The sequence below is a fragment of the Cygnus olor genome, chromosome 12 (assembly GCF_009769625.2).
Source record: "Cygnus olor isolate bCygOlo1 chromosome 12, bCygOlo1.pri.v2, whole genome shotgun sequence".
Lineage (NCBI taxonomy): Eukaryota > Metazoa > Chordata > Aves > Anseriformes > Anatidae > Cygnus > Cygnus olor.
The window spans coordinates 12,113,210-12,125,927 of NC_049180.1; the positions used below are offsets into that span (position 1 = coordinate 12,113,210).

The following is a 12,718-nucleotide window of genomic DNA, read 5'->3' on the forward strand; positions in this document are numbered from 1 at the left end:
CTGTGTCTGAAAACATGAATTTTATGCTTTGCAGTGGTTTTAGTCAAAGTCAGCCGGTTATTCTCTCTTGCAAAAAAGTCATTCTCTTTTGCAATGCAGAAAGCTGCTCTGAGCTGTTCATCACGATGTTGAAATCTGTTATATGTTGTGTGGTTGTTAAGATACCATACCAAAGAGCAATACATGACTTTATTTTTTGGTCACTGTCTATGGCGGCATGGTATGCTCTCTTTGGACAAGGGGTAATGTGTTCAGATCCCACTTCTTAGCTTCCTCATTTACCACTCCATGCACAGTTGATGTTTTCTCTGATTCTTTTCTAGGTGTCTTCATGAGTGGAAACCACATGATGGTAGGCCTCTTTCCTGCCTGCTCTTCTGTGACAACCATAAAAAACAAGACCCAGAGTAAGGCCCCAATCCTGTACTTTGCATATCAGAATTAGGTAGTGCCTTCGAACTCTGCCTTTGGAGAGTTCCTTGTAATTGCATTGTACTTGTAAAAATTTAGCTTTGTGGCAGGAGCAAGTTCTGTCATCTCTGTAGTAAGTTGTAGTAAGTGTAGTTAAGTCTAGTGATGGAGTGCCCTGGAGCACAGCCTGAAGTTATCTTAATTCTAGTGTCAGTTCCATGAAAGCAGTGACAGTTCCAAGTTGATGGGTCCTTTCAGGTTTGTGATATGGTCAATTTTGCCTGGCCAAAAGGCAGGCCTTTTGTCTTTCAAATGTCTATTGTAGTTGATTTAAAAAGTAGCTGTTTCTTTTCTTCAATCAGTTACGGTCATATAGTTCTTGAGAGCTACAAGAGCTATACTGGTTTCTAATCTGCCTTGGAAACGGAGATTTTCTGGGAGCTTTGCTATGACATGCTTGTGAGGAACTTTTCTGTGAAATGTTCTGATGGAACAGGTGGTCGGTCTTTAAGAGAACTCAATTCCGTTGTGCCTACAGGGTTCCCTTCTGGAGATTTCTCATCACAGGAGCAGATCAGAATAGAGAACTGAAGATGTGGTGCACTGTGTCTTGGACGTGTCTGCAGACTGTCTGGTAGGTGTTGATATGCTCGCTCCTCTGGAGGGTTGGATTTTCTTTGAGAAATTGTATCGTAACAAAGCTCTCAACTTCCAGCTATCCTTACTTTGCAGAGGTGACCTTAATCTCCAGTGGAGTCTAGTCTAGCCTTAGTTAGAACCTCACCCTTTGCTGATCTTCGATATTTGTTGAAAGCTATCAGGGCTGTGGTAGACTGTCAGGCTAGACTTCAGTAAGGCAGGGGAGGCTGATCCTTTTACACACAATCATGTTACCAAGACCTGTTGTCTTCACTTTGGTCTGTAAAGCATACGTATAGCTGTAGCACTAGGAGAGGAATTCCAAATTGCACTCGTTGAGTGCTTTCTTCTGTAAAAATATAGATACCAATCTAGGATCTCTTCCTAGAAATTGCTCTTTCTGATTTAAATATTGAGAAGCCACTATGTCAACAGAGCTTAAACAGTTTTACGAGGCTTATTTGCTGAGCCATATAGGTCCAGAAGTTCAAATTCCATTGTAGTCCATCCCGTCACTCAGCTTGCACTGTTCTTTGATTTTACTTTTTTGCTGGTGGATTGTGGCATCTATGATCACATGCACACGTAGAGCCTCTTCTGAATTGGCATCTTAAAATGAGAGGACTGTGGCGTACAGCTGAGTGCTGCTTTTTCTGTCCCATACTGCAGAAGTCCAAAGCCTATTTTGGTTTGGTTGATTTTTGTTCTTAAATCTGTAGCATTGGCTCTTAGCCTCCTATGACTGTGGCATATGTTAGATAATGACAAACTGTCACCTTTCATATAAATGTTCAGAATCCATAACTTGATTCTATTCTGTGATCTCCTTTTCTGGTCTTGTGATGTCAGCACTGATTTCTGGCAATTATCCTTTTGTTTTAGTGGGTGGTGGTTGCACTATAAACTCATTAAGATGTATTTTAAATAATTCAAAGGAATTGTTCTGGTTGTGCTAATATAACTTACTTTCTGTACCTCCTCCCGTCTTGTTTGTGGATCTAGCTTTTCTCCTGACATCTTCAGCTCCATGAGTATTCTTCCCAGCCTGAAAGTCTGCCTGGACCTCTCCGCTGAGTATCTGATACTGAGTGATGTGCAGAGAAAAGTAGGTGGCTCATTTTTTGCTGGCTGTGTGGGTATCGGTGACAGAAAAAGAAACGGTCTTTGTGACTGGTTCTGCTTCCTAGATCTAGGCTTTCCATGTTAATAACTAAAAATGCACAGAAGTTGGCCTCAGCTATTTCAGTGTAAGATGACAGATGGTGACAATTCAGCTGATTAATCCTGAGGAGCCTTAAGGATTATTTCTCACTCCAAAGTAAACTTCTTATTTGAAGGAACCTATGTCTGGCACAGCAGGACTGAGTTTCTGATGAACACTAATTCACATAGCAGTGCGGTTCCCTGGGATGTCCTCTTTCAGATTTAAATGTCTCAGACCTTATTCCTTGTGTTATTCCCATGCTCTCAGATCTCTGAAAGCCCTGTGATTTACCATTTCTGATTGTTCCAGGTCTTGTATGTGATGGAGCTGATGCAGAACCAAGAGGAGGGCAAAGCTTACTTCAGCTCCATCTCAGAGTTCCTCCTCACCCACCCAGTCCTAAGCTTCGGCATCCAGGCAGTGAGCCGCTGCCGCTTAAGGCACACTGAAGTGCTCCCAGCAGAAGAGGAAAATGACAACTTGAGTGTAGGTAGGTGACAAAGAGAATTTGGCTGCTGTCGGATCAGGTTGTCTGTCTTGACTGATTCTGGCTTTCTCGTGAAAGGCTTGTTGGTCCTTCTGGGCAACCTGATCTAGTGGGTGGCATGATCTTTAGGTCCCTTCCAACCCAAGCCATTCTGTGATTCTTTTACTCTGTAAGAAATGCATGTGTGCAGCTAGAGCACTTCAGAGAAGCACAGTAGGGTGGGTTACAAGGGACCTCTGGGCCAACCTGCTGCTTGAAGCATCTGGCAGTATTGTTGTTGCTGGCAGTACATCAGGTCAGCTATGGTTTTACCTAGCTCTCTCTTGAAGGCCTCTGAATGCAACATTTGTGCCCCTGCCCTGGTGCCCTGTCCCAGGGCTGCACCCCTTTGAAAGAAAATACATTCCTAATACTCAGCCCGATCCTCCTAACCCACAGATTGTAGCCATTGCCTCTTAATCATGCAGCAACTTCACTGAGGTGTTTCTGTTACTAAAAAAGCATTGCAGGGCTGTGCAGGCTTAAGTAAGTGCTTTGCTGATCAGTACCAGATGTGCTGGTCAGTATCTGAGCAGTGTTGCTTTTGCAGTTGCGTAGGTTCCTCGCCTTCAGCAGGACACAGGGTGAAACTTCTAGCAATGTAGGGCTTCATCTTCCTCCAGAGCAGTTCAATGTAGGCTCACAGTAGCAAAAGAGTTCTTGGAAGAATTGTCGGGATATATTTCTATGGCTGCCTGTCTGTGTAATTAAACATCAGAGGTGTGAACACGGTATCTGAGAACTAATCAGTTGCTTTGGAATCGTACTGCCTGAGCTGCGTGCCAGGATGTGAAGACAGTATGCAGTCCGAGTTGAGGGAAAGGGGGAGATTCTTCTCCATCACATGTGAAAAGCACATTACCAAGACACAAAGCTGCTTGCAACAGAAATGAACAAGAAAAACTGTATTTTAGAGAAGCTTCTGAGAGACAGGTGAGATATATTCTTCTATTACTATGACAGTGAAGCCCGTGGAGAATTGTCCCATGCAAGCATTCCTTGATTGCTGCATCTTTTTGGCTGTTAGCTTGTTCCTGACCTCCTACCTTTTTGTTATTAAAATTTTTAAAGATGCTTTGAAAATCATCAGCATATTCCCTGTTAGAAAGATTCCTGGACTGTCAGAACAGCCCTATGATACATTTCCTTATGCCTATTCTTCTACATAATTACAGTTAATTCATGCTGTTAATATTAGAAGCATATTGCTCTGAAATGCAGAAGAAAAAAATGACTGTGTTTAGCAAGTCAGGAGCAGAAGTGGATGAAGCTTCAGGTCCCTGATTGGTGTTTAGATGATTAGGACAATTTGCATAGGAATGCTTAATTTAGTCTCTTTTGGGGGATTTTTCCTTTCTAATTGGACTCTTTTTCTTTCTTAGCAGTGAGAGAGATACAGATCATGGCTGAATGTTGTCAGTGCTATCTAATGGGAGATTTTTGCAAGGCTACAGTTATTCAAGCCAGGAAGGATGGGTCATGCTCTAGTGTGAACTTCTGTATGATATAACCTAGTGCGTCTCTTAAAATATATCCAACCAATTGTGTCAACAGGTAGTTTCAGACCTCAGCTTCCCCCACTCTGCTTTGTGAAGTATGCTCTTCCCTTCCATGGGGTTTATTTGATTTGATTAGAGCGAATTTGATTGCTCTCGCTTTCGAAAGTAAAGAGAGTGTAGGATACACTTTATCTTAACAGGGTGAATTTACCTCTGAAGTCGGGAAGTGGTGGAGCTGTGTTGTGCTGGTTCTCTGCTGTATCCTCTGCTCTGATGGTTTTTATAGTAGTTTGTTGTTTCTGTCCAACTTCATGTTTTACTTTTGTCTTATTTTCAGAAGGTGCTCAGGGAGCAGGGGCTGTTGAGTCAGCGGCAGGCGTGCTGATAAAACTCTTCTGTGTGCACACTAAGTGAGTATGCCTAGCAGCTACCATGGGCAGTGGTCCTAATCCTGCACTGACCTGGTGGAACTAAACTGCTGTTAGCTTACCAATTTCTTTTGCTCATAAGAAAAGCTGCTTGGACCCTTAGGAACTTCTAGCTGTGGTGTATTCCGTATGTCCTTACCAGGAAGGGGCCCAGCATGATGCCATGGCAAGCTAATATTTTTGTTGCCATAAATACCCAGTGACTTGAGAGTTCTGCTGATGTGTAAGTACTGGGAAGCACCTCTCAAGTGCTCTGGGTGCCAGAACTGGGTGAAAGAGCTGAATGGGGATCAGCTTCTGCTCCTTTCATCACAGGTAGAAAACACTAATGCATATTCCAAGGGAGTCAGTTCCCTTAAGAGTTTTCTAATCTTTAGACTTTTCTTGGTGATTCCTAAACTAATCAGAGATGCTTCCTTTATTTATTTTTTTATTTTTCAGGGCCCTACAGGATGTGCAGATTAGATTCCAGCCTCTCCATAGTCCTGATATGGGTGCATCTGTGCCTTCCCATGGCTCTCATGAAGAATTTGGTGAGTGTTTTTGTTTGGTCAATCTTCAGTATTGCTGAGTTTTTAAAAGTTGTGATTTCTTGGCAGGAGGAGTGAGTTGGTAGGCTTATGGCAGCGCTGGGTGTCTCTGTAATAGTGGTGTCACTATATAAAAGGTTCTCAGGATGGACTAGCAGACCACTTGGTTAGAGCCCAGGGAGCATAGGGATACGTTAGGGTAGGAGAGCTAACGCTTGGTGCACACTTGGGTTCACCTACCTAGGTGGTCTGCGCCGGTGCCAGAAGCACGATGTTTGTCTCTTGTCAGGCAGAAGAAATCACAGTGACACTGCAGCTTTGGGGTAGGGGAGACTGGGCTGTGCGTAGCATGCTCTGGTGAATGGCTCATTCACCATTCTGGGATGTGGCTGTTAAAACTGGCACTGTTCAGAGAAGAAAGGAGGGTTGGACCTCTTATTATCAAAGACTGATAACATCCACTCTTTAGCATACGAAGAGTAAGCAGAACACAGGGTTTGCCTTTCCCTTAGCTTTGATTAGCATGTTGCAAGGTTTTTCCTCGTTCCTTTGGAATCCGGTATGGCCGGCAACGACATACGTTCATACTTTGTGGAATTAAAACTTTACCTTTTCGGGAAGTTCCTGTAAATTGATTTGTGTTTTTCTCTTGGAAGCCTTTCCAGACCACATAGCTGATCTAGGCACAGAAGGGCTGGGATCTGAAAAAGGATCTGTTCATGGCTCTCAACCAGACCTGCGACGTATTGCTGACCTGCCTGTACCAGCAGACTTTCTTGCTCTCTCAAATGATGCCAAACCAAAGTTGATGACGCCAGATGCATTCATGACACCAAGTGCATCTCTTCAACAGGTAACCAGAGGAGAGTGCTGGTGGTGATGGTGCAAGGGATGAGTGTGAATTTTGATGCTTTTGGGAACTTTCTCTAGGCAGGTGGGCTAGAGGTAGGCAGGTAGGCTAAACTGATTGAATGCAGAGTGCTCAGGACCCACTGCTGTGCTTTTAATCAAATTGCTTAAGGACATGTTGGCACGTCTAAATTGCTTAGCTGGTCTATACTTGTGTCGCGAGCGCTGTATTTAGGTGCAGAACTGCTGGTGTAGCTGCGTTCTGTAGAAATGTGTGCGCTAAATAACTATCTGTGCTGGGAGACTGCTCTTACTGGTTACACACATTGTTTAGGGTTGGGATATAGCTACAATGGCAGAAAACCCTGTCAGCTTGTGCCATCCCTGCACGTCCTGTCTGACAGGATCCCCTGAGAATGCATGTCTAAAATGATCAGGTAGGTAAATATTTTGCATGAGATCTGCAACTTGGTAGTCTGGTAGCTCAGTGAGTTTTTTGAATCTGACACAGCAGACTTGAACTCGTGTGGAAGACAAATCTTCTATACTTGCTTCAGGAACTTTGGTATTGGGAAGCGTGTGAATCATTCCTTAAGGATTTGCAGATCTTTGTGAAGGGTAGCAAAGTCCCTTGGTGACAAGCCATAAGCAAGTGTCAGTGGAGCTGTGATGGAGCAGTCAGAAAACACTGAATTCCTCTTAATGCTCTGTCATATGTGCATGGCCTGCTGTGCTGCATCATGCACCTTTGGGTCCTGCTGGGCATTTCTAGAGGCTGTCTGGCACGGGCAGTGTGCGTCTGTCTAACTTAGTGCAGATTTCCACTGCCTCTTTTTGGTTATACCAGCAAATATAAGTGCAGGAGCTTGATGTTTCTTGGTCACTCTGCATACAAACTCCATTTTAGTTTGTTTTAAACACATTCACATGCTCTTGCTTTTTAGCTCTGTGCTGAATATGTACTGATTCTCTGTACTGAATTCGTAGCTGTTAAGTTTTTCTTGCATGTGCTTGTGGTATGGGAGTAAACAAATTAAAATATTTTTAAAGTGCATCCTTTAATCTGTTGATCCGCAAAATAACAAGGTGTGGATTCCACTGGTGAGAATCCGTGTCTTCCTCTGAGAAACGGATTGCCAGCAGTTACTTGCCATGCTGATGTGGCTCTTCCAGGCAAGGAGGAGAGCGCTTGTGAGCAGCACTTGTGGCGTGCATGTCCTAAGGCAGGGCTTCCATCTCCAAAGAAGGAACATATGATTGTCACCACAGTTTGTACGTGTACTAGAGGAGCTTGAGTGAGGATGGGCAGCACGTGGAAATATGCAGAAATGGAGTTAGTGCTGAGTTGACTGATGAGATAGAGCAAACCCCAGCAACAACCTGAGGAGCAAAAAAATAAATGAAAATCCTCATAAAGATTTTGATGTTGCTGGAAAAGTTGTTGAGTACAGAAGTTACTTGTGTGCCTTCTCACTGTAAAGATACTCCAAGGGAGCAGAGAGATACTGATGGAGTGATGGCTGCACATTCTTTGCTGCAAAAGAGCAGCTCGCTCTTCATGTTCAATTTAAACCTGACTGTTTGTTGCTACCTATTTCGTGGCAGCTTTTTCCTGCTGCCACCAGTGCCCAGGAGCTTTGTAGTGTGGACACAGCCTTGAGTTTAGCTTAATCTCTGCTCTCTGCCATAAGCAGCATCAAGCATAAGAAGTTTGACCAAACAGGCTTTCGAAGCTGAATATGGGTGCACTTATGTTGGTTCCTCTGGAGGTATTTCTTAGGGCCTGCATATCCCACTGGGGTTTACACTGCCAGCCAACTAGCTACGTGCATTTGAGTGCTCCACTTCCATGTGGAAGACAAAATGCTCTAGTGTTGAGCCCTGTAGAATGTTGCTTTGTTCAGGGAGAGCAACAGCTCAACAAAAGCAGTCAAGGTTCATGTGATGGGGATGGGGCTTGCCTTCGACCAGCCCTGAGCAGCCTAGCAGTATAACTCAACCTTTCTTTTTTTTTTTTTTTCTCCTCTTCTGCCTTTGCCAAAGACTTGTCAAAGAGTTCTTCTGGAGACAGTGATCTCAGGTTGAGTACTGTTGCTGTATTAGTCTGTTACATTTTACCCCTGTGTATTTTCTTGTAGATCACTGTATCTCCAGGCAGCAGCGTCAGTTCCCTGACTGCAGTCACAGCCATGAGTAGCACTTCTGTCACTGATGCATCTATGTCCAGGTAAATAGAGCATGTATTAAATAATACATTTGCAATACTGTTCTTCAGTGTGGGGCAGAACTGTGGTGCATCCTATAGGAGAGGAGATTGCTACCAGAGTTAGAAACTGGTCCAAGTCCCAAAGTCCCTATACGGGCAACTGTTTGCATCTCTGATGCAGCTTGGAGCATGCCTGTTGTTTTTCCAGGGTGCCAACAACAGTGTTTCATTTGTGCCTCACAGGGATTCTCTTATTGCATCTCAGTGTTGTTGCTTTACATGCTTCTCCCAAAGGGCTGTCTTTGTTTACAGGTAAGGGAACACTGCAGCCACCGAGGAGCAGGGAGATAATTGAGACTGTTAGGAAAACTTTACTAGTATTGAGGTGGCTTGGGCTGCATAACAGTGAAAAACTTCACTTCTGGGGGCTGGAAAATGGACGAGGACCTATCATACAGTGCACTGTTTCTCTCTGAACTCTGTACAGTGTGAATTGAAGATGTAACAGGTCCCTTCTATCATAAACCCCTCAAATTCAAACAGATTACAATGCCCCTCTCTTTCTCTTGTTTCCACTTGGTCTTTCTTTGAGCTGTATGGTGGCTGGGAGATGCAGTTGCTACTAAATAGGCAATAGCTGACCACGGTGGAAAGGAGGAGGGCTTGGAGAACACTTGTGAAGTTTGGGTTGGGTTCCTCCATTGACCTGTGGATCCAGTCTCCTCCCCTTGAGCATTTGATATGGACCTGTATGGTTAAGTTGGCCTGCTTGATTTGTTCGTGTCTCTGGTTTCTGCAGGCCATCAGAAGACTTGACTGTGAGCCCCAAGATGCAGCTGGACACCAGCCTCACGCTGAGCAGCAGTAGCAGCAGTCTCCAGACTAGTCCTAGGAGCCATTCAGTTCTTATCCCGGGCCTCTCTGACAAGCTAACACCAAAGGCACCTGTTCCAGTAAGGCTCCAAATGCTGCTCCTTCTTTCTGCGTGGGCCTGTACAAGCTGAAATTAGACTTACTTGGATATTAACAGGGCCAGCATCTGCCATTTGGAAAACACAGCTGCTGACGCAGATCTGCAGACAGGTTACCGGTATTAATGGCACTTGACCTCAGTGTCAGCATGTCTCTGAAAACTAGAAACAGTTCTAGCTTGTGCTGTCACTGTCGCCATGGTTAGAAATGGTCAGCCTTTGCGTTCAGAGACAGTGCTACCTGGGAAGGCTTCTTCCTCCTTGTTGGTCATATGGGTCTGAAGTAATCATTTCCTATTCCTAAATTTTTCTTTCCAGGTGTGATGTAAAACAAATTAAGACAAACTTAAAATTGAAATAAGCTTTCAGTCCTGGCTTCAGTTCAGTGTGTGAGAAAAATCTCAAATAATTTTCTTCAGACAGGATCTTCTGTGAAGCTATTTTATTCACGATTGCAATAGCGGGCATCTTGCCAGTTAGGAGCGCATTATAGTAAACAAAGCATAACCTTTTATTCCCTATTAACCGACACCTGATCACCTCCCCTGTTTCCTCATTGGCTGAGCACTACAGGTTCACAAGCTACTCGACGCTCCTCTATACCATATATGTACAATTTTTCTTTTTTTTCAACCCTTTAATTTCTCCCTTTTCCTTTTTTTTCCTTTCTTATGTTTTGAGAACCTGTGATCTTTGTTTTACTGTTCTCACACTGCTCATCCTGTTTTTCTCAAGCTTCCAACTTATTTTGGACCAATGAGGCCTTCTACTGTCCACCTCCCTCCTTAGCATTTCTCCTTATTGTGGCTACACAACTACCTTGGAATACAGAAAAGTATTCTGTATTCTCTACTGCAAAAAAAATTCTCTACTGCAAAAACACAACTTAGTTTCTCACAAGTGTTAAAACTAATTTCTTCCAGAGAATAGATTCTGGAGCAGGGCAGGAAGGTAGAACTAGTGTTGAATTTTTGTTTGAAAGTGTGTTCGAACTAGCTTTAAGTGTGTTGTTAGTCCAGCTGAGAGGAAGTTAAATTCATGGGTCTAATTCTGTATTCACCTACATGCAAGTCAAGGAGAATGATGGTTGGAGGAAGGTTATGTGCTGAAGGGTCAGTAAGTGTTTCTATGCCTTTAGTTGATAGATGTGGAAAAAATGTGCTGCTTTTGCCACGCAGTCTCATTACAATTATTGGAGTCCTTTTCCGTCTGCGGAGCAAAGGGGGAGCACGGGGATCACACGAAGAAAAGATACAGCTGGCTTTTTCCAGAGGTAGTTGACAGTGGCTGGTTTAAGAAACTGGTGATTCTTGGGGTGTCTCCACATTACCCTGAAGGCTCTTGTTTAATTTTTTTTAATTCAGGTCACACCAGGAAATTCCTCTCTAGCACTGGAACTGCAGGAAGTGGAGCCCTTGGTGGTGCCCCAGGCTTCTCCCACCCGTGAGCGTTCTCCAGATGTCATTTCCTCTGCTTCCACAGCCATGTCCCAAGATATCCCAGAGATTGCTTCCGAGACCTTGCAACGCAGCTTCACAGCAGCTCCATCTGGGCTCCCTGCGGAGGTGCTGGAGCCCAATCATCATGCAGACAGTATGGCATCTGCTGCCTCAGCCTTACATTTGCTGTCTCCGCGGAACCGGCACAATTCTGAGCATAGCCACCACTCTTTGGACATGCCTCCAGTGGAGGTGGACAGACTGAATGCTCCATCGTTACTGGAGACTGCTTTAACTCAGGAAAATGCATGTTCTGACAGCGTTGTGGTTCAGCCATGGCCAGCAGCTCCTGACATAACCAGAGAAACTAGGAACAGCATGGCAGACAGGTAATCACTTGGGTGTGTCTTACTTAGGGCAATTTCTTCACACTTCGCAAGTTGCTGCCTTGGTGAAAAGCTCTTATGCTGTGATTAAACTAGAACAGTTTTTCATCCCTCCTTTTCCTTAAAGGATCAAATGAGTCAGCCTTCCTGTGTATACGCTGCATCCTGAATTTCCTAGGTCAGCTCTAACAGTTTGTGCTCTCTTATACACCTTTCAGAAAGAAGGATCTCTGTTAAGGTGGAGTCTGCTTTACTGGCCTTCGTGTTCACCTGAGAATGGAGACTTGAGCGGGGCTTTTTTTTTTTTGTACGTTATCTCTGGAAGTAACTGGTTCAAGCTAAATTCACCCCAGGGTGATCTCCCTGCATGTTCTTATTGAAAGGAATCAAATAGCACATAATTGACAGGTGGATTATAGGTTAATTGTATTTCTCTTCTATGATTGGCTTTGTGCAGCTAGCGTTATAAATAAAGTACTTTTAAAAGTGAGGAAATGAATTACAGTGTCTCTGGAGCAGGCATGTAGGATGGGGCAAAATCACGTCTGCTCGCTGGAAGCAAACCATTATGCTGGGAGCACTGCTAGAATTCACTGCAAAATTAGTGTCCCCATCTTCTAGTTGGACTGGAATAGCAAGATGCATCTAGCACCTCCAGAGTCTCTCTAGGCCAGGACTGCATGCGCCATGAGAGCCTTACCACCAAGAGAAAGCCCTCGTCTTTTGTCCTCACAGCTGAGGATGCTGTTTTAGGAAACAGTCTTGATTCTGGTGGCTGTGAGGAAGTCACTGAGGCTGTCTCTCCATGCGGTGTTTCAGCTTTTTCTCATAATTTGAAGTTCAGAAAGTAATTCTGTGGGAGTTCACAACTCTGCTTAATCCCACTTTGTATTGAATTGTCTTGAATTTGTCTTTGAAATCTTCAGGATTTCTCATGTCGGAATATCAGATCGGTATCTCTGGTTCTGAGATATTCCACTTATGCACCAATATGATTTTTTTTGACATTGCAGCTCAGTTAAACCATCAGCATATGTTAAATAACAAGCACTCACTTCTGTATAAAGGTCCTGCATGATCAATTCAAATAGACCTGCTTTATGGCTTAGGAGTGTGTGCAGTTTATTTTCAAAGCCTTCACAGAGCTTGAATTGGGTTTACTGTTGCAATTCTGTTCCCACTGGTAGACCTAATTGTCAAATTGGCACGCTTCCCTCTGCGTTCTCCTTGGACACGTGGAAGAACTGAGAAGCACTTTTTTTCTTTCTTCCTCCCCCCCCTCTCCCCCCCACCCAGCGATTAGTATGACTTGAGGAAAACCAGCCCCAAGTGATGCTGTTCACTGAGATATACTATACTCTGCCCATTTTTGCAGCGGATTATCCACCTCTCTTGCATGGGTGTTTGTTGGGACATTATGTTTGTGGTTAGTGCCTGAAGCATAGCTGAGCTGCTTTGCCCTCTTACAGCCTCCTAAAAGACATGTGGAGAAATTAGTACCTTTAAACAACACTTGCTGCTCTCAGGGTCTGTGCGGATAGGTTTGTTTTGGTTTTATTGTTGTTGGGTTTGGGTTTTTGCTTCTTCTATCAGGATCTCCCATGAGAAGTGGGGTGAGCAAATAACCCAA

General features: G+C 44.0%; 1 protein-coding gene across 4 annotated transcripts in view; it reads left to right on the forward strand.

The window, feature by feature from the left end:
- The window catches only part of EDC4 (enhancer of mRNA decapping 4), a 37,931-nt gene that overhangs the window by 11,986 nt on the left and 13,227 nt on the right, over positions 1 to 12,718 (forward strand). For 2 of the 4 annotated variants that reach the window (XM_040571330.1, XM_040571332.1), the window contains exons 9-19: positions 324 to 407; positions 950 to 1,045; positions 2,053 to 2,155; positions 2,564 to 2,744; positions 4,617 to 4,689; positions 5,149 to 5,240; positions 5,894 to 6,090; positions 8,225 to 8,313; positions 8,536 to 8,604; positions 9,092 to 9,245; positions 10,628 to 11,091. In XM_040571330.1, the coding sequence (XP_040427264.1) occupies positions 324 to 407; positions 950 to 1,045; positions 2,053 to 2,155; positions 2,564 to 2,744; positions 4,617 to 4,689; positions 5,149 to 5,240; positions 5,894 to 6,090; positions 8,225 to 8,313; positions 8,536 to 8,604; positions 9,092 to 9,245; positions 10,628 to 11,091 (1,602 nt within the window). The remainder of the gene's footprint in view (positions 1 to 323; positions 408 to 949; positions 1,046 to 2,052; positions 2,156 to 2,563; positions 2,745 to 4,616; positions 4,690 to 5,148; positions 5,241 to 5,893; positions 6,091 to 8,224; positions 8,314 to 8,535; positions 8,605 to 9,091; positions 9,246 to 10,627; positions 11,092 to 12,718) is intronic. The other 2 variants (XM_040571331.1, XM_040571333.1) reach the window with 1 other exon arrangement.